The sequence below is a fragment of the Jaculus jaculus genome, chromosome 1 (genome assembly GCF_020740685.1).
Source record: "Jaculus jaculus isolate mJacJac1 chromosome 1, mJacJac1.mat.Y.cur, whole genome shotgun sequence".
Lineage (NCBI taxonomy): Eukaryota > Metazoa > Chordata > Mammalia > Rodentia > Dipodidae > Jaculus > Jaculus jaculus.
In genome coordinates, this window is record NC_059102.1 from 66,721,717 (window position 1) to 66,748,042 (window position 26,326).

At 39.3% G+C, this 26,326-nt stretch overlaps 1 protein-coding gene across 1 annotated transcript in view; it reads right to left on the reverse strand.

Annotated features, from left to right (window-relative positions):
• Window positions 1-26,326, reverse strand: part of Prune2 (prune homolog 2 with BCH domain) — a 309,960-nt gene that overhangs the window by 238,297 nt on the left and 45,337 nt on the right. The window contains exons 2-4 of the mRNA XM_045146033.1: window positions 19,957-20,061; window positions 16,702-16,904; window positions 13,226-13,389 (exon numbers count right to left, since the gene is read on the reverse strand). Coding sequence (XP_045001968.1) covers window positions 13,226-13,389; window positions 16,702-16,904; window positions 19,957-20,061 — 472 coding nt within the window. The remainder of the gene's footprint in view (window positions 1-13,225; window positions 13,390-16,701; window positions 16,905-19,956; window positions 20,062-26,326) is intronic.

Here is a 26,326-nt window from a genome sequence, read left to right on the forward strand (position 1 = left end):
ACTGGTGTGAGCAGATAGATATGACACAGAAAGAAATAAAATGTTTGGGGTGAAACTGCTGCCCATTCAGCTGCAATTGTTTGAGAGATTGCAGTTATTGAGATTGGGCCAGCTGATCTGCACTGGGACAGCAGGAAAATGTGGACTCTTTTGAAGTAAGAGACCTGATGCTGAAGGAATACCCTGCTCTTCAAAGTTGGATTTATTTTCCCCTGGTATTAATAAATTGGTAGCCCACCTGGTAAAATGGAGTATAACATGCAGGAAAGATATGGTCATTGAATTTGCTACACAATTTTTTTCTTTTTTTGAAATAGCCATGAGCAATGTAAAGCAGGTTTTACTTGTGTGGAGAATTGATGAAGCCATTAGGTTGAACTATGGGTTGCAGGGGAGACCCAGTGGAGATGCCATGACTATGGGATGGGTGCCAAGGAGAACCGCTGGCACCAGGTGAAGTTTTCTGGGACTGTGTGCAGCTGAGCTGGAGGGGAAGAAGTAGAACTCCAGAGACTTGTCATTGGTTAGAATTATCAGACTTGGAGACTTGTCAATGGTTAGAGTTGTCAGACTTGGACCTACAGAATTTGACATATTGGTTCAACTTTTCCTTTCTATGCCCAATGCCATCTTTTGCTGCATGAATGTTTATTTTGTGCCATTATGGGATTTTATTTGTGTGTGTGTGTGTGTTATGGCTCAGTTAAAAGATCTTGGACTCTGGGGACTTTTAAATTTGGACTGAATGCACTGCATTTTATATCATGTATGGTTATCAGTTTATAAGGGTCCAGAGTAGAATGTGGTGATTTGATCTAAGTGTCCCCCATAATCTTATGTATTCTGAATGCTATGTCCCCAGCTGGTGGTAATTTGGGTATTGGACCCTTCTGGAGGTGATGTATTGTTGGGGGTAGGCTTATGGGTGTTATAGCCAGTTTCCTCTTGTCAGTGTTTGGCAAAATCTCCCACTACTATTGTCCATTAGATGTTGACCAGGAGATGATGTCCACCTTCTTACCATGCCATCACTTCCCCTACTACCATGGAGCTTCCCCTGAAGTCTTCAGCCAAAACAAATCCTTTCCTCCCACAAGCTACTTTTTGTTGGACATTTTCTGGTAGCAATGTGAAGCTGAGTGCAACATGGGGAAAGAATGAGCACACACAGTTGTTTAAACAGAAGTCATCTTTGTGAATAGACAAAAAAGTGGCCAGAAGCCATGGGTTATCAAATAAAAATCCCATCTTACTGCCAGGAGTAGCTTATCTCCCTATGAGTGATTGGTCATGGTGGCTTCAGAGTTCCTCAAAATATAGGCTATTGCCACTGCTATTGGTTACCCACCAGAACTGGATGATAAGTCCCTATTGCTGAGGACACTACATACTCTGGTTGCAAGGTATAGAGAAATCAAGGAACTGAGAGGGAAGCTTCTTCTTTAATGGCTAGCTCTCGTAGTGCAGAAGTGTGCTATGGAGGGTGCTGAGAGTGAACTGTCATTAAAAGTCTCAGTTATGGTCCTGAGTAGTACACTACTCCAGATTAAAAGTGCAACAGTGCAATAATGGCAAGTCAGTCATTGGGGTAACCAACCATTTTTGATGGGAGTCCAGGCCTGCTCCACAGAAGGGAATCTATATCTGGAACTGTAAACCTTGTCAAAATCCCATGGCTGGGAAGGTCATGGCATAAATTGAGAAGCTACTGCTGTAGTTTTGCAAACTAGTCATGGTGTGACCATTAAATTACCCACTAAATAATTTCATTTATTGGTTAGGATGATGACTTGTTCAGTGAAGTGTTTGTCATGGAAGCTTGAGGGACTGAGTTCAGATCCCCAACACTCAAGTGAACCCTATACACCTGTAATCCTAGTTCTTTGAGACAGAGACAGGTGGATCCCCAGAGCAAACTGGCTACATAAAGTAGTGGGATCAGCGAGCTTTAGGTTCACTGAGTGACTTAGTCTCAATAAATACAGCAGAAAACAATTAAAGAAGACACTCACCAATGACTTCTGGCCTCCACACACTTGAATATATATGTGTATGTGCACCTGCACACACACACAAACATGTATACACACATTACACATAAACATACATATGCAAAAAATAATGAAAATAATGATAATTATGCCTATACTCATAAATTAGTCATCAACTTTGGCCAGAGGAGCTTTTCCCATGGCTGGTGGTTATTGCAGAAACTCCTTACCTGCTCAAAATACTGAGAATAAGTGATTGTTCAGTACTCAGCCCTAAAGGAAGCATCTCCATTACTCCCTCCAAGGAGCAGGGAGAATCACGAAAGAGGAGGCAAAAAGAATGTAAGTGCCAGGGGAAGGAGTGGAGTGAGGTGGAAAGTTAACTGCAGAGCATGACATCTCAGTTACACTCTTGATGTCACAGCAGTTGTGATCACCAGCACAAGACCTACACAAAATTGGACCTATCAACATGCAGTCATGAGGTCAGGCAGAGGACCCATTGGGCCCCGCCTCTCCCTGAGGTTTTAAAGGGAAATAAGTATAGTTAAAGGGAAGGACTCACTGCTTCTTGAATGTCTACAGGCAGTTAATGGTTACTGGAGGAGGGAGAGACATTGTCTTCAGTGGCACAGCCACTTGCATGGAGTCCACTCCCCTGTAAACAATCCCCTATCTGTGATCCTATAAACAACCCTAATAAAACTCACTGGGTCACAAAACCAGAACAAAGCAAAGCAAAAAAGACATTAAAGCAGAACTAGTCAGGATGAAGAACGAGAACAGTGACAGAAATGAACAAGAGAGGGTGGTATAGGTGAATATAATAAATGCATTAAATGGGTATATGAAAATTTCATGATGAAACTCTAATAATAAATACAAAAATGAAACTCATTTAGTAGAGGCATACTTAGTTAAGTATCAGTTTCAGGAATGAAAGCAGCTAAAACCACCTGTTAGCACATTCAAACCTGCTTTCTAGATGGGAACTGACTTAACTTGTAGCAAATTCTGCAAAATGAAAGAAAATAATCCATAAGTTTGTACCCTAAAATATCCTGGCTAAACATAACCTGACAGAATTCATAGCAGGCAACAAAGAAAGCAATTATAGCAAAATAGTAGCAAATGTTTCATTCCATTAGGAGAAAGTCAGGCACAGTATTCCTGATTCAGAGGAATAAAGCTGTGAAGGGCCTCTTGCCAAGAGCAACTGCAGTGTATTAATATCAAGCATGCTCTACAGGTGTCAGAGCTGTTTTGGGAAAACAGTCACACAGAGAAGGTGAAGTCTGCATGATGAATTCTCAGCAAAAAAGAAGGAACTTAAATCTCTTTTGTGTTTTTCCCAGGATTGAATTATTTTTATTCTGAAAAACAAAAATATTAAAGTATGAATAACAGAGTGGAGAGAGTTGGAAAAGAGAAAAGTGAAAAAAAGGCATATAACATAATTCACATCTTGTTGGCAAAGGTATCAAAAGAGCATTTTATTCAAGTGTTTCCAATTCTTATAAATTTAAAATGTGTGAATTTAAAAGTAATGCTTTTCTTTTGTGTGGGAGAATACTTGGAACTTGAATAGTTACTTTGATTTTGTATCTGGAAGAAATAACAATTTTTTTTCCTATGTACAACATCTTCCTAAGAAAAACAGGCCTTTGGATTTTATAATCATGATCACTCTTTAGGCAAGACAAGTAAAACAAAACAAAAACAAAAAACCATGGCTGAGTTTGACAGCCTTAAAAGGCTCATTTTGAAGCTATTAATCCAGGCTACTAAAACAGCAAGCAACTACTCTTTATTAATGGTCAGACAGAATTGACAGTAGGAAAGAGAGTCTACTTTGTGCAGCCCAAGGTACAGGTCTCCACTTGGTCCTAAACCAAGAACAACTATTATTATCTGTCCCATTCTATCAACTGGTGGCTGTAGTCAAGGCCATGTGCAAACAAACATTAAAGGCCACCGGGCATTATGTGAACTTGCTAGAAGCATGCTTGGTAATCAGTGGCTGAAATCTCACGGCTAGATGGTCCTTGGAACACATACACATGCCAATACACATGAATACTCACACAAACCCCAAAGTGATGACTTGGCATTTAATGGATCTCAGAATTGGCAACAGTCCCCTGGCTATGTCTCTGGGACAATAAAAGAAGACAGGTTGAGCAGTCTAGTGGGTCTTTGACCATTGGACTTTGGAAGCAATCCAGGACATTACCAAGCACAAAATTTATGCCAGATGACCATTAGATATGTTCAGGTTGAACAAGCTTGAAAATAATAAGAAAGGTCTTCCAGATAAAAAGGGATGGAAAGCTCCAGAAAAGGAGAGGAAGTAGAAAGGAAAAAAGGGAGAAGAGAAAGAAAAACATACCACATGGCAATAACAAGGTTAGGTGGGGAAGGAAGAAGACAAAAAGTAGATCAATATCAGAAAGCCAACATTACTTATGACATCTGCATATACACTTTGTTTCCTTACACAAATAATTTCTCACACAAATAATCTTAGAGTAATGCTGTATGAATATGTGTGTTTCCATATGAGAGTATATGTGTATCTTGAAAAGTTTAAGCTTTGAAGTATGTCCTTACAATGATAATAGTAGGTAACTATTATAAGAAGCTCTAGTTTAAGAAAACATATCCTGGGCTAGAGAGATGGCTTAGTGGTTAAGCGCTTGCCTGTGAAGCCTAAGGACCCCAGTTCGAGGCTCAATTCCCCAGGACCCACATTAGCCACATGCACAAGGCGGTGCATGCGTCCAAAGTTTGTTTGCAGTGGCTGGAGGCCCTGGCATGCCCATTCTCTCTCTCTCTCTGTCTCTCTTTCTCTCTATCTGCCTCTTTCTCTCTCTCTCCGTTGCTCTCAAATAAATAAATAAAAATAAACAAAAAATTAAAAAAAGATTGAAGCATAACACATTAAAAAAAAGAAAACATGTCCTCCTACTTAAAACCATGGAGGGTGCTGAAGAGGAGGGACAGCAGGTTCTTTCTGTGACATGAACTTTTAAGAAAGAGTGAAGGAGCTTCAAAAAGCCAAAGAACAAGTGACTGAGAAAGTAGCTCACCCAAAGGGTGACAATAGTCAGAAGGGAGCTATGGACAAAGGCTGTGTCCTAGCACCAGGAACAGTCAGAAGGGAGCTGTGGACAATGGCTGTGTTCTAGCATGAGGAACAGTCAGAGGGAGCTGTGGACAATGGCTGTGTCCTAGCACCAGGAACAGCCAGAAGGGAGCTATGGACAAAGGCTGTGTCCTAGCACCAGGAACAGTCAGAAGGGAGCTATGGACAAAGGCTGTGTCCTAGCACCAGGAACAGTCAGAGGGGAGCTATGGACAAAGTTGTGTCCTAGCACCAGGAACAGTCAGAAGGGAGCTATGGACAAAGACTGTGTCCTAGCACCAGGAACAGTCAGGGGGAGCTGTGAACAATGGCTGTGTCCTAGCACCAGGAACAGCCAGAGGGAGCTGTGAACAAAGGCTGTGTCCTAACACCAGGAACAGTCAGAAGGGGGGCTCTGTCCTAGCACCAGGAACAGTCGGGGGGGGGGCGGCTCTGTCCTAGCACTAGGAACAGTTGGGGGGGGGCTCTGTCTTAGCACCAGGAACAGTCAGGGTGGGGGCTCTGTCCTAGCACCAGGAACAGTCAGAGGGGAGTTGTGGACAAATGCTGTGTTCTAGCACCAGGTACAGTCAACTCAAGCTGGCATATGTTATCAAGACCAGAGGTATCAGTGGCATCACCCAAAGGTTCAAAAGGTGTGGCACTTTTTTCCCCAGTTCCAGATCTTCAGCAGCATGCTTATTACACTTGGCAGGTTTTCAGCTAACACACTGAGGATTTAGGAACTATATACTGCATGGGTCACCCAAACATGAGGCTGTGAAGCAAAGAAACATGAGGAGAAGTGTGTTGAATGTAAAGTGCCATCTTGAATACTGGATTTCCTGGTAAATATGGAATCATCTATGTGGAATATTTGATTTATGTGGTTTGTGTCACTGGAAAACACTTCAGTGAGGCAGTTACTTCCAATGGCCCTTCATTTGTGTTCTCCACAGGAAAGAATGAAGAAAAAGAGCACCTATTTTATAGAGATGGGGATGCTGGCCACAAGGGATACAATATGGACAAGCTTATTATAAAGATGACTTAAGGGGTCTTCAACAGAATATTAGCTACCTTTCTCATTGCTGGTATAAAATGGATCATTAAGCTTTTCCTTAACCACTGAGCTAGCTCTCCAACCCCTATAAATGATCTTTTAACAACATCAAAAGTAATTGGGTTCTAAACCATTGTGTGAATAAAATAGTGTACCATAATGGAAATAGTTTGATAGCTAGTTATAATAGTAAGTTGTAGGACTAAGAAGAGTCAAATATGGTTTGATCTGAATATTTATCTCCTATATTTAGAAGAAAATACCAGTGTACATAGAAGAGTTGGGAATACTGACATAGTGAATCTTTCCAAAAAGACTAATGCAGAGGACAGACACACAGATCAATGGAATAAAATAGAAAACTCATCTCTAAATTCAAGCAATTACAGCTACCTGATATTTGATAAAGGGGCAAAAAATACACACTGGAGAAAAGATGACAGTATTGTCAAAAAATGGTGTTGGAAAAACTGGATAACCACCTTTAGAAGAATAAAATTAGACCCACTTATCTCACTCTGCACAAAAGTCAACCCTAAATGGATTAAAAACCTCAATATAAGACCTGAAACTCTAAAACAACTAGAAGAAAATAGCAGGGAGAACACTCTACAATATAGGTATAGGGAAAGACTTCTTGAATAAGACCCCACTAGCACAGGAAATTAGATGAACACTCAACCACAGGGACCTCATGAAACCTAAGTGCTACTGTACAGACAAGCCAACCATCAACAGTCAACAGACATCCCACAAAATGTGAGTAAATCTTCACCAGCTATATGTCTGACAAAGGCCTAATATCTAGAATCTACAAAGAACAAAAAAAGCTAAACAATAAAAAAAATCAACCCAATCAAAAAATGGGGCAGAGATTTGAACAGAGAATTTTCAAAGGAAGAAATACAAATGGCCATTACATACTTAAAGAGATGTTCACCATCTTTAGTCATCAGAGAAATGCAAATCAAAACAACCTTGTGGGGCTGGAGAGATGGCTTAGCAGTTAAGGCATTTCCCTGCAAAGCCAAAAGATCCAAGTTTGACTCTCCAGGACCCACATAAGCCAGATACACAAAGGGGGACATGCATCTGGAGTTTGTACTGGTAGGAGCCCTGGCACACCCATATTTTTTTTTCTCTCTCTCTTTATCTCTCTGCCTCTCTCACCCTCTCAAATAAATAAAATATGTTTTAAAAACCCTTTGACTTCATCTCACTCTAGTCAGGATGGTATTCATCAAAAAATCAAAGCCAGCTGGGTGTGTTGGCTCATGCTTTAATGTCAGCACTTGAAAGGCAGAGGTAGGAGGATCACCATGAGACCAGAAAGTGAATTCTATGTCAGCCTGAGCTACAGCACGACCCTACCTTGAAAAACCAAAATAAAATAACCAAGCTGACTGCCCACCATGAAACATGCCACCTCTACCAAATCTGCCAGGGCCCAGAAGAAGAGGTGGCAACATGAATACTACTCTTACTGCTAGCCTGACAACCAGTTCCAAGGCAATTGTGACAGACACAGTGATCAATCACAAGCTATCAAAGCAGAAATCCAGAGACTACAGAGAACTCAATACTAAATAAGATTGCCAACAGGCCTGCCATAGCTCAGGGAGCAATGTGGAAAAGGGGATTGTAGGAAAACCATGAGGCACAGTCTCTCAATATATCACAGGCACTAACTGATATGAATACAAATAAAAAGTGAAAAGAAAATCAAAGAACACTATATGCAGGTGAGACTATGGGGAAAGGAACCCTCACTCACTGCAGAAGGGAGTGCAAATTTGTACAACCACTGTGGAACTCAGTATGGAGACTCCTGAAAAAGATAAGAATAGATCTACTATTTGATCCAGTTATATTATTCTTGGGCATAAACCCTAAAGACTCCTGTGTGCACATGTGCAACCTTGTGAGCTTGTGTCACCTTGTGTTTTGGCTTACATGGAATCTGGAGAGTCAAACATGGGTCCTTAGACTTTGCAGGCAAACGCCTTAACTACTAAGCAGTCTTTCCAGCCCAAGACTCCACTCTTTACTACAGAGATACTTTCTTGGTCATATTTATGGTGGTTCTATTCATAACAGCTAGGAATTGGAATCAGCCCAGATGCCAATTAACTGATGTATGGATAATGAAGATGTGGTACATATACATAATGGAATTCTACTCAGCACTAAGGAAAATGAAACAATGAAATTTACTGGAAGATGGATGGGGTTGGAAAATTCTAAGTGAGGTCACTCAAGCACAGAAAGTCAAATACTGCATGTACTCTCTCCCATTTGTGGCTCCTAACTTGTGTCAATTGGAGATAAGTGAAAAAGTTAGTAAGCCTCAGGAATATGGTCATAAAATCAGAATGAGACAGGAAGAGAGGAGAGGAGGAGTTACTTGGCATGTTAGGGGAGGGATGTAATATAGGTGGGTGGGAAGAGCTTGGAGGAGTGAGTAGGGAGGGTGGGAAGAGAATTACATAAAAGTTAAGAAAATATGAATCAGTTCCATGAAACCATCATTCAGACTAGCATTCTATAAGATACAACCACTAATTAATAGTGAGGGGAGACAGTCCAGATAAAAGATGAGAAAGCCCAACCTTAAAACCATGGACTCCTGGACTTTAAATCCCAGGCCCAGAATTGGCTTGCCCCTGAAGTGGGGTTTTTGTCAGAGAGGTCTTTGAGGTCCTTCAAACAATGTAGGCCATTGCCAAAACACTTGATTACCTGTCAGAAGTAGAAGATAAAACCCTACTGCAGAAGACAGTATAGGCGATGGTCACAGCACATCTGAATACTATGCTGGAATTGAAAGGGAAACAAACTCCCTCCTGGGTAGCCCTCATCGTGCTTGAAAGCCCTTTAGACTCTGGAGGAAAATAGCTACCAACAACATGAATAAGCAGGGCACCCTGCAGGCTACAAAGTTAACTGGCCAGATAAGAAGTACACACTTGTACAATAGTGGCTCACAGCCTCTGTGTGTAACCAACTGTTCTCTCATTGGATGTGTGGCCCACCCAGTGGGAGAGCATCTGGTACTGGAAATCAAGTCAGAATCCCATGGACAGGAAACTCATAGACTTCAGAAAGAAGCCTCCACTGCTCTCTGCAGAACAAGAGTTTGCTTGCACACCAAAAAGTCTCTCAAATAACTTTGCACATCCTCTTGAACCCAAGTTGTTCTCACTGTTGGCTGGAGACTCTGGTTTGCTTTACAGAAGGCAGAGAAAACGGAAAACTGAGATCCATTGATAAGAAGAAATCTGACTGCCCACCACAAGATGTGCCATTTCTACCCTATCTGCCAAGGTACAGGGGAAACTGCAGAGGAAGCAGCATCATTAATACTATACTTACTGCCAGCCTGACAACAAGCTCCAGGGCAATGATAACAGACACAGTGATCAATCAAAATCCATAAAAGCAAGAATCCAGAGGCTACAGAGGACTCAACACTAAATCAGACAACCAACAGGTCTGCCATGGTGCAGGGAGCTTTGTTGAAGAGGGGATAGATGGTATGTAGACCAAAAACTGACCAGAACAAAATCCCAGGCACGTCAACATTTAGAAGTTGAGCTCAGGAGAAAGAGCTGAAATACAAGCCAATGAAGAACTGGCTGTCAGGTGTGATGGCACATGCCTGTAATGAAGAACTGGCTGTCAGATGTTGTGGACAGGCCTGTAATGAAGGTGTGGTAGTACCTCCCTGTAGTACCTGCACTAGGGGCAGAGAATAGCAATGAGCTCCAGACTAGTTTGTATAATAAAGGAGATGCGGTCTCAAAAGAGGGACCATAATTTGCACATTGAGGAACAAGTTGAAAATTAGTTGATAGTTTTTCTTCCAGCATCTAGAGCTAAGAAGTACTTGCAAGGCCTTCTCCATGAACCCAGGAACAACTTTTTGCTCCACCTGAAACCTACTTCTAACATACCAGCATACCTCAGTGTGGTATGTTCAGAGATACAACGAGAATTAAATGCAAAGGGTAATCAAATTCATGTATCATTTAGCTTACAATAAATTTGGATTTTTTGGTACAAAGTTTATAATAATATATTGTGATATGGTCTTTTAAGGCTTCATTTAGGTCACAGACATAAATATCTAGTTTCATGACATCTGAAACAGAAGTTTTTCAGCCAAAAGTATACATAAATTTTTTGGATTTAAATATTATTTTTAATTTTTAAGAACTAGAAAAATACATGAACACATTCCCAAAACAGTATGTGAAATTAACAACTATTACAGTATCCCCAAATAAAAAGTAACATTATCGTTGCTAATAAAGAGAGGTCTTTTGAGAGAACTATTCATGCTATGAAAATTAAAAAAAAAAAGGCTAACACCGCTTATAGAAATATGGGAAAGTAATGTTTTTAGACTTGGTGTTATATGTTTGGAAAACCTTTAAATCTAAGCTTCATTTTAGTGAATACAGTGAAATTTGGCTCAATGTGTTTGTATATTTACTAAAGATTCTCTCAAATACTTTGGCCTCTGAAATTCTAGTCCAGTTCTTTATGAAGAACTTAGCCTCCTCTTGCTAAAATTGTTCAGGTATGTTCCATCTCTTCTCCACATAGAAGCATACATGTAAACATACATATGCTTTGTGGTTCCTGGTCTCCAGGATGCTCTTTCCCCTATCATAACGCCTGTTTGTCTTATCTCTCCAAGACTTCAGGGTATCTGGCTCCCTTAGGGTCATATGTCTAGTGACAGCCTTCAGAGACTTCATCCTCTCATACTCTAAATGTGAAGTGACAAGAAAATGTTCAGAATCTGCCAGCATGCCAATACCACTAATGAGAGGGCTCAGACAGAAACCAGACCCTTTACAGTAGCTCTGTTGCTGGAGAATTGATTGAAAAGTGCATTCCTTCTAACTCTAACACTGAGCAGGGTCGCCATCATGAGCCAAGTTGTGACTTTGTCTCAACTACAGTTTTGTATTGTTTTAATACTTATTAAGAATCATGATTCAAGCCATGAGTTGCCAGTCTTTCCTACTGAATAACACATAAGTTTTTAATAATACACAAAACCCAGTTTGCAAGACATGTTAGGAGAATATTCTCTTATGCTTGTCTGACAATACTATTTGATTAGCAAAATATGCACCTTTTATTTGGATAATACTGTGTCAGGCCTTTTAGCCCCATCTTGTAACAGATTCCATCTTAGTCTGTTTTAAACATTAAAGTCACCATACACTGATCCATGGGCTCCACATCCATGAACTCAACTATGGATTGAAAATATTTGTGTTAAAGTCTGTCTGTATTGGATATATATATCTATATATATCTCTATATATCTATATCTATATCTATCTATCTATCTATCTATATATGTATGTGTATATATATATATATATATATATATATATATATATATAGAGAGAGAGAGAGAGAGAGAGAGAGAGAGAGAGAGAGATTTGTACTTGATATTCTCTTTAAAATTTTGTATGGGGTATTACAACTAATTCAGAGATTATTTGACATGTTCAGGAGGATTTCCAGGATGTAGGCAAACACTGCACCACTTTACATTTGGATATGAACCACCTACACATTTTGGTATGCTTGGGGTTCTAGAACGAATGTCCCAAAGATACAGAGGAAAGACTATATTCTATTCTCTCTTTCCTCTCTATCAGAGAAGCTCTAAAGAATGGTTTCATTTTTGGTCTGCTTCAGTGATGAGGTGTTGGGGGCATCTGAGGCTCTGGCTCTCTGATTAGGTAGGAGTTGATTTTTCTCTGTATTGGTCTCCTTCCCCCTTGTGCTGGGCCCATAAACATCAACAAGGAGGGGCCGTTGGGGAGGGGGTAGGTCACGGATGAGCCTAATAATGGTACCAAACTGGCCTGTATTTGCTGAATAGAAAACTAATTAAAAAATTAAAAAAAAAGAATGGTTTCAAATTAGAAATTGTCAGTCAACTTTAGTGCCACAAAATCACTGTAAGAGTTCAGTTATTTTTGCGTGGACATTGTTTTGATTTTTATAGAAAGCTTTCTTTTCTTTCCTTAATCCATTTCAGGCCTAATAGACACAGATTCTTCTGAGAATATAGGAAATATATATATATATATATATATATATATATATATATATATATATTCTGTCTATATTGAATATATATATACACATATATATATTCTGTCTGTATTGAAAAAAATATATATATATATATATTCAATCCATAGTTGAGTTCATGGATATGGAGCCCATGGATCAGTGTATGGTGACTGTAGTGTTTATTTTTTTTTAATTTTTTTTGTTCATTTTTATTTATTTATTTGAGAGTGATAGAGAGAGAAAGAGGCAGATAGAGAGAGAGAGAGAATGGGCGCGCCAGGGCCTCCAGCCACTGCAAACGAACTCCAGACACGTGCACCCCCTTGTGCATCTGGCTAACGTGGGTCCTGGGGAATCGAGCCTTGAACCAGGGTCCTTAGGCTTCACAGGCAAGTGCTTAACCGCTACTCCATCTCTCCAGCCCAATGACTGTAGTGTTTAAAACAGACTAAGATGGAATCTGTTACAAGATGGGGCTGAAAGGCCTGACACAGTATTATCCAAATAAAAGGTGCACATTTTGCTATACAAATAGTATTGTGCAAGCCAAGCATGTGTAAGTACCAGGAGATATTTCAAGGCCATGGGTGGAATTCTGGTTCACATTCACACTGTCACAGGGCAAGAATCTCCTCTGGAAGCTATTAAAAGCTAGAAGAGCTATTCCAGCTTTCCAACTGAGGTGCAGCAGGCCCATTTAATATTCTTGTCTAGTGAAACAGCACAGGCCCTCCGTGCCTATTTTTAAATGCACATTTTTAATATTCAATATAATGCTACTCTTTAACAAACTCTTTACTCCCCGCCTCTTTGATGAAGCTTCCTGGGGTCTTTAAAGGGATTGTTAACCCAAGAATGGATCACACTCTTTCTGCATGAGCAAGTTGAGAGCCACTCCATTAAGCCTTCCAGTATTTACTAGGAAGAGATGTCGCTCACCTCTGAGAACATGAGCCAGCTGCTCGGTGATGAGCTCTGGAGCCTCCCGGAGAAGCTCTTTCAGCACAAGGGAAGAGGAAGACTCCAGGAACTCCAGCTCGCCATCACGTGGCTCAACCGGGTTAATGACTTTGACAACTGCAGATTCCAAAGTTTTGTCTTCACTATAAAATAAATGGAGGAGAAGAAGAGAAAAGGCTAAGACATGCTTTCTCACCTCAGGAATTATTTAGTCTCTGGTCCTACACAAATGATTTTCTCCCAATAGCCAAAAATATGAGGGAACTTATAGGCCTCTGTGGTAGTTTGATTCAGGTGCCCCCATAGACTTAGGTGTTCTGAATGGTAGGTTCTCAACTGATGGAGATTTGGGAATTACTGCCTGCTGGAGGCAGTGTATTGTTGGAAGCAGGCTTATGGGTATTAGAGCCAGTTTCCCCTTGCCAGTGTTTGGCACACTCTCCTGTTCCTGTTGTCCACTTGATGTTGGCCAGGAAGGGGTGTCCACTATCTGCTCATGCCATCGTTTTCCCCTGCCATCAGGGAGCTTCCCTCTTGGGCATATAAGCCAAAATAAGCCTCTTTTTTTTTTCCCCACAAGCTGTACTTTGTTGGATAATTTCTACCAGCTATGTGAACCTGACTGCAACAGCCTCTGAAAAAATAGGATAGTCTTTTATTTTGTGTATTTTCACATGTCATGTCCATTAATTATGTCCCCCAAGACTCCTAGAATGTCTTCATTCCTTCCCAATAGCTAGAATTTATTAGTTTCCACTGAAGACTAGATACATAGGTGAGTTCTGACCCTGTGGAATGGGTTCTGATAAAATCCTTATTTTACAAATGGGGAAACTGAGGCACAAAGATGCTAAGAAATGTGTTCAAGATCAAATAACTAGTGAGCAGAATAGCTAGTATTTAAACTGAAAATCTCACCCCCAAACATGCACATCTGGTTACTGTAGAGTAAAAACAAATATTATTGGGCTTACTTACTTTGACTATCATTTTTTAAGTAAGCTTTTAAGTTAATTTATTGATTAATTTGGAGGGCTGAGGAATGAATTCAGGACCTCTGCATTCTAGGCAAGCCTTCTGACACTGAGCTATATACATCAACCCCACCATCATTTTACTGGTGAGATAGCTTTTATCAAAACTAAGAAGGTTCAGATAAAACTAAGTGTTTTTTCTGACTGTTCAAAAACAAATGAGTGATAGTGAATGAAACAGAATTTCAATTTATTTTTAAAAACTATTCTACTCCATAAACAATCCCAGACAATTTCTGTCTCAAAATCAGCATAACCTTTTCCATTTTAATTGATTATAAAATTCTTCTATTTTTGGTTAACACACACATTGTCCATAGTTCGCCCTTTTGGCTTCTCACCTTGTCTCTACCATGTATACTGGCATGAGTTGGTTTGACAAAAGTTAATACAATGTATTATTTCAGTAATATTTATGGTTTGTGAATAATTTGAGTTTATCCAAAAGGATAACATGTAATAGGATGATAATTCAAGGTTGAAGCATTAGTGGGTGTTGAGAGCTTTAAGAGATATGATCTAGTGAGAGGTCCTTAGGTCATTGAGGACATGCCCTCAGAGGGAATTGTGTGCAATATTCTCTTCATCTCTGTTCCTGTGACCATTTTGTTCCTAGATTTGCTGATGTGCTCACCACAGACCCAAACCTCTGTGGTGGCCTGACTGCAGATGTGAGCTCCAGAACCTTGAGCCAAGACAAACCTCTCTTTACTTCATAAGTAGCCTTGTCAGGGACTTGATTACAGTAACAAAAAGCTGAGTCATGTAAGTGACAATTGAAGTAACAAAAATAACTCACAACTAGCTTCCAGCCATTTGTCAACAGTATTGACAAATATTACTCAAGACAATTTCATTTGTTTCAAACAGCACAGGGGTCAAAACAGCCCACATGCACAGACTGCTATAAAGCTCATTATATCTAATTGCATGACTGATGTTACCTAAGGATACACTAATTCATATCTAAGCATGTTTCCTTAAATGCTTAGCTTTAAAAATTACTAAACAGAAAAGGTTTTATTACATGTATTTTTAGGTTGAAGTCCACTGGTAATAGTCATCAGCAATTAGCAAGTTGACAAACTGTATGCAGAATGAAGATGTAAACTATAGAAGTATACAGCCTTTGAGTCTTCACCTGTTAGCTGGGTGGAACACATCACAAGGACACCTTTGTATGCTGAGTTCAAAGAAGGATGATGGTGGAAGTAGGCAAAGCCCAGTGATTCTTTTTTTCTATGCCACAGTGACCAGATGTGCACATTTTGGGGGCCAGATTGTTAGTTTAAATAAAGACAAGGAATTCATCCTTTTTATTTGTCATTATGTACCTCTAGATTCTTTCACCAACTAACCACCCTTTTCTTTTTTTACATGTATGTGCATATGAAGTATTGTCTGGTGTGCTATATGACATGTGATTAGAAAACAAATGTCCATGCTGTGTGTAAGTGGAGGCCTTCTTCATTGCTCTACTGGGTATTTCCTTGAGGCAAGGTCTCTTTCTCAACCTGGAGCTGCTGTTGGTCAGCAAGTCACAGCAATTCTCCAGTCTCCATCCCCCACCCTCTTCACCAACTAAGGTTACAGACATGCATGGACACACACAGTTTTTTTTTTTAACATGTATTTTGAGGAGTTGAACATTTTAGTCTCTAGCCTAAGAGGCCCTCATACTTAAGCAACAAACAGGTAGGATTTCACTCTAGCCCAGACTAACCTGGAACTTACTCGGTAGTCCCAGGCTGCCCTCAAACTCACAATGCTCTTCCTACCTCTGCCTCCGGAGTGCTGGGATTAAAGCTATGTGCAACCACACCCGGCCAATGGCCGCTCTTAAGTGCTTACTGGTGGAGGCAGAAAAGCCAAGCTTTCATCTGAACTCTATGTTAACCACCTGTGGTTAACACATTTATAACACTGGGTGCCAGGAGTTAGAACTACATGAACTTTCAAAAATTCATGCTATTTCTACAGTATAAAATAAATAAACAAATGATCAAATGACTTTTGCGACCTATTTCCACATATTTTCCCATTTCTCTCCTGAGATTTCTTTTTTAAGAATGTTTCAATTTTTATCTTCTCCTAATTTTCAATTGCCTATTTTCAGTATTAATAGATAGGACTATTGTGCTGTTCCTGTAATAAAATATTTGAAATGATTTAAAGTTATAGTTTTGATCAATTTTACATGCATTTTCTACTTAAAAGATGTTATTTGAATTATAAAAATGAAACTGGAGAAATGGCATAAGCTATATTTTGTAGTAAAAGAAGAAAAACAATACTTCCTTTATTCTAAAGTCCTCTGGTTTTAATACCTCCCATTAAGTCACACAACTTTGAGCAAGGAAATAATTGCTCAAAAAACTTTCACTGGGGAACACATTTACAGAGCTTCACAATAATTCTTACCTCGCCAGAGCACTGCTGCCAACAAGTGTTATAGATAATTTTCCTTCATCGTTTAGCTGATGCAGATTAATTTCATCTCTGAATATGTGAAATGACTCAGAGATATTAAGCTCTTCTAAAATAAATCTTGTCTCTGTGAAGTAGCTGAATTCAGTTCTTGGGATGTTCAGCACTGGCAAGCACAGAACCCCAGGTGGACTGACCTACCAAAATAAAAGCTCAATCAGTGGTGAAACCAGCAGGAGGAAAAATACAGCTAAGTTTCAAACAGCCTAAGGGAACTGGTAAAGAAAATCATAAGTCTTTTCATCCCACCAAATCATTTGACATTCATAACCACATGTCTTTGAATCCAAGAAGTACAGCATTATTTACTAGGAAGTAGCTGCTAGTATCTGACCTCTTGTTAATCTACTTGATAGTTCTTTTGGAGTAACAAATTCCTGCCTTTATACAACTGGAAGAAAATTAGAATAATTGAGGCAGACAGGTGGGGGCTGAGGTGACAGAAGAAAATAGACATTCTCCATCACAATGGGATATTTTCATCTCAATTCTAGATAATTGTTCATGTAAAAATTTAAGTTTACTGTAGTTAATTCTTTCATTTATGCAAGATCATCAAGAAATCTAGGTGCTGCAGTATTACTTGTGACATAAAATTGTTATAATTAATTTTTAATGCAAAATACTTTGTGTATCAGTCTGGGCAGAAAGTTCAGCATCCAAATTCCCTCTGGAAATCCTATCCCCCTTGACATAAAGGCACAGATGATCTCCCCCATCATGTGATTGGGACCAGCATTCAAGTTCTAATACTTGATTCTCCTCAGGAAGAATTCTTCTCCTTCCCTTCATGTGACAAGGGCAGATGGCCCATCATTTGGGCTGAACTCACACTTTTAAGAAAATCATAATAAAATTACCAGCCATAGCTGCAGTTGAATATGTTGGCATAAAACAAAAGATGTGGGACAAGTAATTATAAGAAATACAGGAATGAATATGATGACAGAAGGAGTGATGCATCAGTTACTTTTCACATTGCTGGGATAAAATAATCACAAATAACTTAAAGAAGGAAAAGATTTATTTGCAGCTTACAGTTCCATCATGATGGGAAGAACATAGCAGGAGCAGGAATTACATTGTAATGCCAGCAGGGTGGAAGTAGTGAAAGCAATGAATGCTGGTGGTCAGCTAAATTTCTCCTTTTTGTATAGTGCAAGACACCAGCTCATGGAGTGGTGCCACTCACAGTTAAGGTTCATCTTCTCTTGTCACTTAATGTAATCTGGAAAATCCCTAGCAGACACAGTAAGGATTTGTTTCCATAATGATTCTAAATCCTGTCAGGCTGACAACCAAAGGTGGGAAAAACAGTTGTGAGAGATAAAAGATAGCTAGATGATGATGATGATAGATAGATAGATAGATAGATAGATAGATAGATAGATAGATAGATAGATAGATAGATGATAGATGGACAGACAGATAGATAATAGATAGGTGATTGATAGATACACAAATGGATAGATAGGTAGGTAGATGAAAATAAGCTCACCACTCAGTCTAGACACAGACATGGCATTACTGAAGAGTCACATGCTTGAGTAGGGTCTTCTTTCTCTTCAAGTTAATTTTCCTATGGGTTTGCTGATCTTGTTGATCTTTTCAAAGACTAAGTCTTTCTTTCACTGATTCTTTTAATAGTTTTTTTTTTCATTTCTATTTCATTGATTGCTCCCTGATCTTGATTATTTCTTTCCATCTGGTACTCTTGGATTTGGGTTGTTCTTGTTTTTCCAAGAGCTTCACTTATATCATTAAGTTGTTTACTGGAGATCTCTCTGGTTTTGTAATATAGGCATTTAGAACTATAAACTTTCCTTAGGACTGCCTTTATTGTCTTCTGTAGATTATGATATGTTGTGCTTTCATTTTAATTTAGTCCAAGAAACTTTTTAATTTTCTTCTCTATTTCAATGAGCAATCCATTGTCCAATAGTATTTTGTTTAACCTCTAAGAATTTTTATTTTCCATAATTTTCCTTGTTGATTTCTAGCTGCATTGCACTATGACTGAGTAAAACACAAGGAACTATTTAATTTTTCCAATTTTTTTGACACTTCCTTTTGCTTTGAGTATCTCTTTCCATTCTTTCACCCTAAGGTAATATCTTTATTTGATGTTGAGGTGATTTTCTTGAAAATCTTGTTCCAGTTAAAGCCAACTCTGTGTTCATAGGATGAGCAACATTGAGTAAATTGAGTGTTTACTATATATATCTTGACATAGGCCTTCTCATTTCATATAAATTAATCTGTCTTGTACTATTTAGCAAACTTTAAGATAAATTTGATATAAAGCCCACATGTAGCGATCAGAATATTTTACCCATCATTTTTGTCAGCCACTGCCCTAAAGCAGTGCTTGCCACCCACAGCTCATTCTGGAAGAATGGGTTTCATATAAATTTAAATCACTCCAGATCTTCTATGCATATTTATCAAGGGATCAAGATTCAGACAAAAATGGAAGAAAACAAACCAGATTCTGGAAAATTAAAAATTATTTGAAACTTCTGGAAATAGCACCCAAGCATTTATAATATACATTTGTAGGCTTTCAGGCAATAAAACCCATTATAGTGGGCTAACAGATTTTACAGACAGAAAATTTAAACATGATTTGTAAAAGATCTTTTCCATTTCTGTGGATGAGTTTGTGTTTCACAGTGTAGAAAGATTCTCCCTCAAGGGAGATTATTATCAACTAAAAATGACCCTGATATACAAAATCAGGGATAAAAGGCAAAATCAAAGGACTTAGATACAGAATGTAGATTTAACATTCAATCCTTCCCCACCCCATCTCTGAAATCTCCAACCAATGTTCACATGCGTCATTTTGCTACCAAAGGTCAGACTGTATTGTAAGATGAGAAATGGGAAAAAAATTCCAATCATTGATTTTGCTACTTTTCTAAATTTCCATAAAGTAATCAATCACTATAAACATTTTAAATGTTTTGTTTAAAAATAGTAACCATTCTGAAACAGGCTTTTAAAAGAGATCAATAAGAAATAACCATAACAATGCTTAAAATATACTAGGTACTTGATAAAGACTTGATTTTAATATTTGCACTCTGCAAAAATAAAACAGAAAATGAAAATTTAAGTGAATATCTTCATTTCCTTAGAAATATTTGTTCTTAAAAGTTACATAGTAACTCATATATTTCATCTCACCTTGTCCAGAAAGTAAGCATATGTAAAAGCAGAAATGAGAGAATCCAAATCACATGATTTTGGTCCAATAACTACATGGACTTTCTCCAAACGTTTGCTTCGATCCTGAAAGAAATTTAAGCAAAGCATCATTATTTCACTTGTAATCGATCAATGGGAAGAGGACAATTTTCGGGGCTTCCTGCCACTGCACTCAAACTCCAGACATGTGTGCTGTCTTGCACACATGTGCAATGTTGTGTGCTTGCATCACTGTATGTCTGGCTTACATGGGACCTGAAGAGCCAAACATGATTCCTTTGGGCTTTGCAGGCAAGTGCTTTAGCCACTAAGGCATCTTTATCCAAGAATTTCTTTTTACATGTCACATTTTGGACAATAAGGAGATATATAGATTCCCTGAATTATTCTATTATTTAGTAAATTAAACATTTTTCTCATTCAGAAAAAATGGATATGATTGGTATCATTTGTCTACAAATATAAATTACATTAATTCTTCTTTTAAAATTTATATAGGCTCAGGAAACATTGCTGAAGGGGGAACAGAAAGAATGTAAGATCTGCAGGGTAGGAGGATGTACTCTCGGGCACTGTCATCATCCCCATCCTCACCCACCCTCAAGAGTGACAGGAACATTCATGACTACACAGTGTATACTGATAGCTCCAGTGAGTAGGACCCTCAGTGGAATGGGGACTGGGGACAGGGGATGTAAGAGTACAACCCAATGGGAATAGAACCATTAGGCAACATGTTCATACAATGAAGTTCTCGATTAAAAACAAAGTGTGGCCAGGAGTGGTGATGCACACCTTCAATCCCAGCACTCAGGAAGCAGAGGTAGGAGAATCACCATGAGTTCAAGGCCACCCTGAGACTACATAGTGAATTCCAGGTCAGCCTGGGCTACAGCAAGACCCTATCTCGAAAAACCAAAAAAAAAAAAAAAAATGTGTATGTATATACAGCTGGGGATGCAGTTTGGTGGATAAGTTGAGACTGAGAAAGCCTGAGTGCCTGTGTTCATATTCACAGGACCCCAAAGTAAAAAATCCAGAAGCTATGGCAGGATTCTTTAATCCTAGCATGCCTATAGCAAGAGGGCAGCTCACAGACCAGCCAGTCTGGTGAGCAGAACAAAGAGACCTGCCTCACAAGTGGTAGAAGCTGAGGACTGACATCTGAAAGTTGTCCTGTGACAATCACTTGCTCATCATAGTACACATGCATCCACACACACATACCACAAACACACAAACCAAAAAGTAAAAGTGCATATAGTTACCTCCCTGTGGTAAGTGAACATATGACTGTTACTTCAAATTTCTTTGCACTCATTGGAAACTTCCAAAGAACCAAAGACTTTTAAAAAAATTGTGTGTGCATGTATGCATGTGTGCATGATGGTGATTTTGTTTTGTTTTGTTTTGTTTTTGCTGAGCTCTGTCCTCAGGAAGAGCCAGGATCACCAAGAACCAGCATTCTATACATGCTTTTTTATGACTTTATTTATTTATTTTCAAGCAGAGAGGGGGGGCGGGGAGGGAGGGAGGGAGAGAGATAGGACACAGAGAGAGAATAGGCATGCCAGGGCCTCTAGCCACTGCAAATGAATTCCAAATGCATGTGCCCTTTATGCATCTGGCTTAGGTGGCTCCTAAGGAATTAAACCTGAGTCCTTTGTCTTCACAGGCAAATACCTTACCCGCTAAGCCATTTCTCCAGCCCCCATGATGTTTTTATGGACATGTGCTTGCCATGTCCAAGAATGTGGAAATCAGAGGACATCCTTGAGGTATTTCTCCTCTCTTTCCACCATTTTGCTTCTTCTTGATTGACTTCCCATTACTGTCAACATGTCGGGATTACAGCTCTAATCTTACACATGCAATTCAGAAATTACATTGTTAGTCTAGGAGCTCAAGTTGTCTGGAATGGCCTGTACCTTGCTCCCAGAGTAGAACATTAACAGCAGTAGTGACCAAAGCTGGTAAATATGCCTGCTATGCAAATGGCATATCAGCACATTAACATCAAAGTATCTTTAACTTCAACAACTCTTGGTGGATAACAAAAGAATGGTATAGAGTTCAGGTAGTTTGAATGTATGTCTCCCACAGACTCAATTAAAGCTTATAACTTGAATCTCTAGCTGCCTGACTAGAGGAGGTCTCACTGGGAGCAGATCCTGCAGTCCAACCCTAAGTATGTTTGGGGGCAGATCTGATTTCTGGCCAGAAAGTATGCAGAGCAGTTTGAATGGGGTTGGGGTCCCTGCTGTTTGCTGCCTCTTTGTACTTGTTGCTTTGGTTTACGTGAGCTGTATAGTTGTTTCTCTCCATTTTCATATGTGGAAGCAGCTTCTTCTTCTTCTTCCATTGATAGAAGTTCCCACTGGGTCTGTGTGGTGGTTTGATTCAGGTGCCCCCATAAACTTATGTGGTTTGAATGCTCGGTTCCCAACTGGTAGCAGTTTGGGGATTGGATTCACTTGGAGGCAGTATATTATTGGGGATGGGCTTATGAGTGTTATAGTCAGCTTCCTCTTGCCAGTGCTTGTCACACTCTCCTGCTGCTGTGTCGACCTTATGTTGTCCAGGAGGTGATGTCCACCCTCGGCTCATGGCACCATTTCCCCTGCCATCATGGAGCTCCCCCTAGAGTCTGTAAGCCAAAATAAACCCTTTCCCTCATACAAGCTTCCTCTCTTGGTAAGGTTCTTAGTGCAGTAACTTGAAACTGACTGCAACAATCTGAAAGCTTGAAATGAGCCCCTTTATCCCCTAAACTGTGCTGGGTTTGGATTTTCATCCCAGCAATGTACAAGCTGTCTACCAAAAGAGCATACTCGGATGGATTTTGATTACTTCGAAGCAGAAGTGAAGTGAGGTATGTTAAGATGTGGACTAATTTTAACTTTGAACAAGATCGAGATAGGAAAATACTTGGGAGAAGAAAATTTGGAGACTTTTAATCTCCAGGGATTTGAGGGTTTATTAAAGCTCTGGAAGGTTGTAGTCACAGCGCATAAAGAGAAGTTAGAATAAACGAGAATGTATGAGTGTGTGGTGGTGGAGGAGTAGCTAGATCACAATAGACTGAATGAAGAAAAATATGAAGCAACCCAAAATTCCCACTGTGCAATATACAGACAATACTATTAGGAAATATACATGCAAGAGCAGAGGTTTATAAAAAGCACTAAAAGACTAAAACATATCAAAAATGACAGGTTATCTAACATACAAATGATCAAGAAGGATAAAATATATTAAATGTATATCAAATCCTAAAAGAACATTATTCCATTGGTCAGCATTTCTGTCTTGTTGGGATGAGTTTGAATTCCTCCCTGTGGTGTTTTGATTTAGCAATGTGTAATTCCAGTTAAAACTTGTAGACCCAGGTTTGGCCCATTTATTACCCCATACTGAAGATCAGATCAGGCAATGGAATGCAATTCTAGGCAACCTGTGCTGAATTGTGAAGGCAGTGCTCTTCTTGGTACACTCTCAGCTTGGTTTGCCCTGCTGGCTCAGTGCTGTAGAGGAGAGGGGCTGCGGGGAGCTATTGGTTTCTTGAAGTCTCAGCTGTTCCAGGTGCTGACAGATAGGGGAGGGGAAGTTGTGGAATGTTGCTTGAGGTCTCATGAACCTCATGTGGTCTCTAGTATCTCTGCTACAGGTTCTTCTGATCTTGTAAAGCAGGTAAGTGTGGGAAGAAGCTCTTTCCAGTAGTGTCCACAGTTCTTACCAGAGGGTCATTTCTGTGACAGAAGAAGTGCTTTGCAGCAGGTCTGCTTGGTTCTAGCAAGTCGCTCCACACCAGTTAGCAGAAGTCCTCCATAATTCTTTTCGGAGATCTCACCTGGCTTAATAACTTCAATTACAGCTCTTTCCTCTTGCAGAAAAACAGCATATTGTGTTATTAAACTCTGAGGGCATGGCCCAACTAACAAGATGAAATAACTCATTTAAAAAAAACAAAATGCTGGGCTATATAAGGCCATTTTATGCAAGCATGTAACCAACTTTGGACATACTCTTCCATACCCAGCTATTCTCCCATTTTATACCCACCTATCACCTGCTAGCTCCTCATTTCCCTAGACAGTTTCACTTCTACTCTCATGCCATCTGCATATATGTGATTTTGTGATCCTAAAAATGATAAATTAAATCTTGATAGGCTAGATAAAAAATTGTCAGAGAAAAATGGCAGGATGAGTTTTATAGATGAGTCATCAATTATGTGATATTTCTAAATTAAGTTAGACTTCAGATTTTAATATCTTGAGATATTTATCCTTAATATAATATTATTTTGATAGAGACTCTGAGAATAATTATAATAGCACCCCCCCACACCAGCCTAGATCTCATGTCTTTCCCAGCTTCCTTTTTGAGCCTCATAAATGCATAGCTGGCTTATTTGGCAGAGCACCCTTTCAGGTTTCTAGTCTAGGCTCAGCTTTTAAGGTCAAAGCAGTCAAATATTCCATAAGCACCTAAAGAAATATAAGTAAATGAACTTTCCCTCCATTACAACATAAGCAAATGCATCAAGAAATTATTACTGTAAATGCTGTTCTTCCAAGAAGCTCAATGTTCCTAGTAGACATTACCTCACTTCTCCTGAATGTTGTGAGACAGGCAGTGAGAAGATAAGTGACACTTTACAGGTCAGAGGAGTATGCCATGGGGCAGGCTTGTTTCCAGAATCTATAGCATGACACAGTAAGAGCTGCACCCCTGCCCTGCTCAAACCACTCCATAATGCTAGAATGATTTCCCTGACCACATGAGTGAGCACAGGCATTGAGGGAGGAGAGAGAGATGCATGCACAATAAATACAGCAGGCTTCAGATATGTAGGATCATTATTAACCTGTTGCCTTTTTGTCTAAACCTCATCATCGCTGGTCATGGTTGTGTTTAACTTAAACTTATGTAACTGACACAGAAGATATGAGATATAGCAACACTTGCATCAAATCACTTCCAAAGGCCAACACAATTGTTTTAAAATAAGTAAAGAAACTAAATAAAGCATGCTCACCCTATTTCTTACAAGTCAGAAATCTTCTATGATAATTACAACCTATCCCCCCCCCTTATTTAAGGTATATATTATATAATAATAGTTCTACATACAACTTCTGACATCACATGTCTCATTAGCATCTTGAAGCTCCATCCAGGGGTATGGATTTCAGTGTTATATTTAACCATAAGTCACCTTTGGACACAGTGCTTCTGTCCCAGTGCCCGGATTTAGGTGGCCTGAGGAGGATGGGTCCCAGCTTTCCTTTTGTCAACTGGTATCTTTCAAATGTTAATTCTGCAGCACAAAGCAAAGCTCTTCCAGTCCTCTGTTCAGCCCTATTCTAGACTGTATTTCATTATCTGTCATACTGCATTTGTGTTTCTTGTTCTGACAAGAAATCTATGCTATCATAGGGCAGATGTGACAGACATTAATAAGGCAGTGTTGGCTACTGTTACAGTGGCTGTACACATTTTAAGGTTTGTGTAAATATATTAGTACATACACATTACAAAAAACAGATGATTCTATTCCACCCTTTACAGGTCTTTCTCATGGCTTAATAGTATTTATTTTAAGTTTTTTATTTGTTATGAACATTACTGTATGAACAAATCATGTGTTGTTCTCATTCTCCTTGTGTTATCCTCTTATATGCCCTCTGTCTAGCCCACATTCCACTGAAGTGCCTCTTCAGTGAGGTTATTAGTATTCACTGTGAGGTCATGAATGCATCAATCAGTAGAGACCTAACTTTCCCGTAACTAAACTGATAGATCTTCATTCATTTCTCTTGCTTGCTTATTTACTCATTTATTAATTTTGAGATAGAGTTTCACTATGTACACAGGGAAGACTCCAACTTAGAAATCTGTCTCAGCCTCCAGAGCACTGGGATTACAGGTGTGCACCAACACACCCAATTCTTCAGTGATATTTATTTATTTTTGTTTTTGTTTTTTTTGAGAAAGAGTTTCACTCTAGTCCAGGAGGACCTAGAATTCACAACACAGTCTTAGAGTGGCCTTGAACTCATGGAGATCCTCCTACCTCTGCCTCTAGAGTCCTGGGATTAAAGGTATATGCCACTATGCCCAGCTCTGATTTTTGTTGTTTAAAAAAATTTTTTGAGGCAAGTCCAACAGGCTGGCCTTTTTTGTTATGCAAGAGAAAGAGAGACAGAGAAAGAGAGAGAGAGAGAGAGAATTGGTGTGCCAGGGCCTCCAGATGTGTGTGAACCCTTGTGCACATGTGTGATGATGCATGCTTGTGTCACTGTGCATCTGGCTTACATGGATTCTGGAGAGTCATACATGAGTC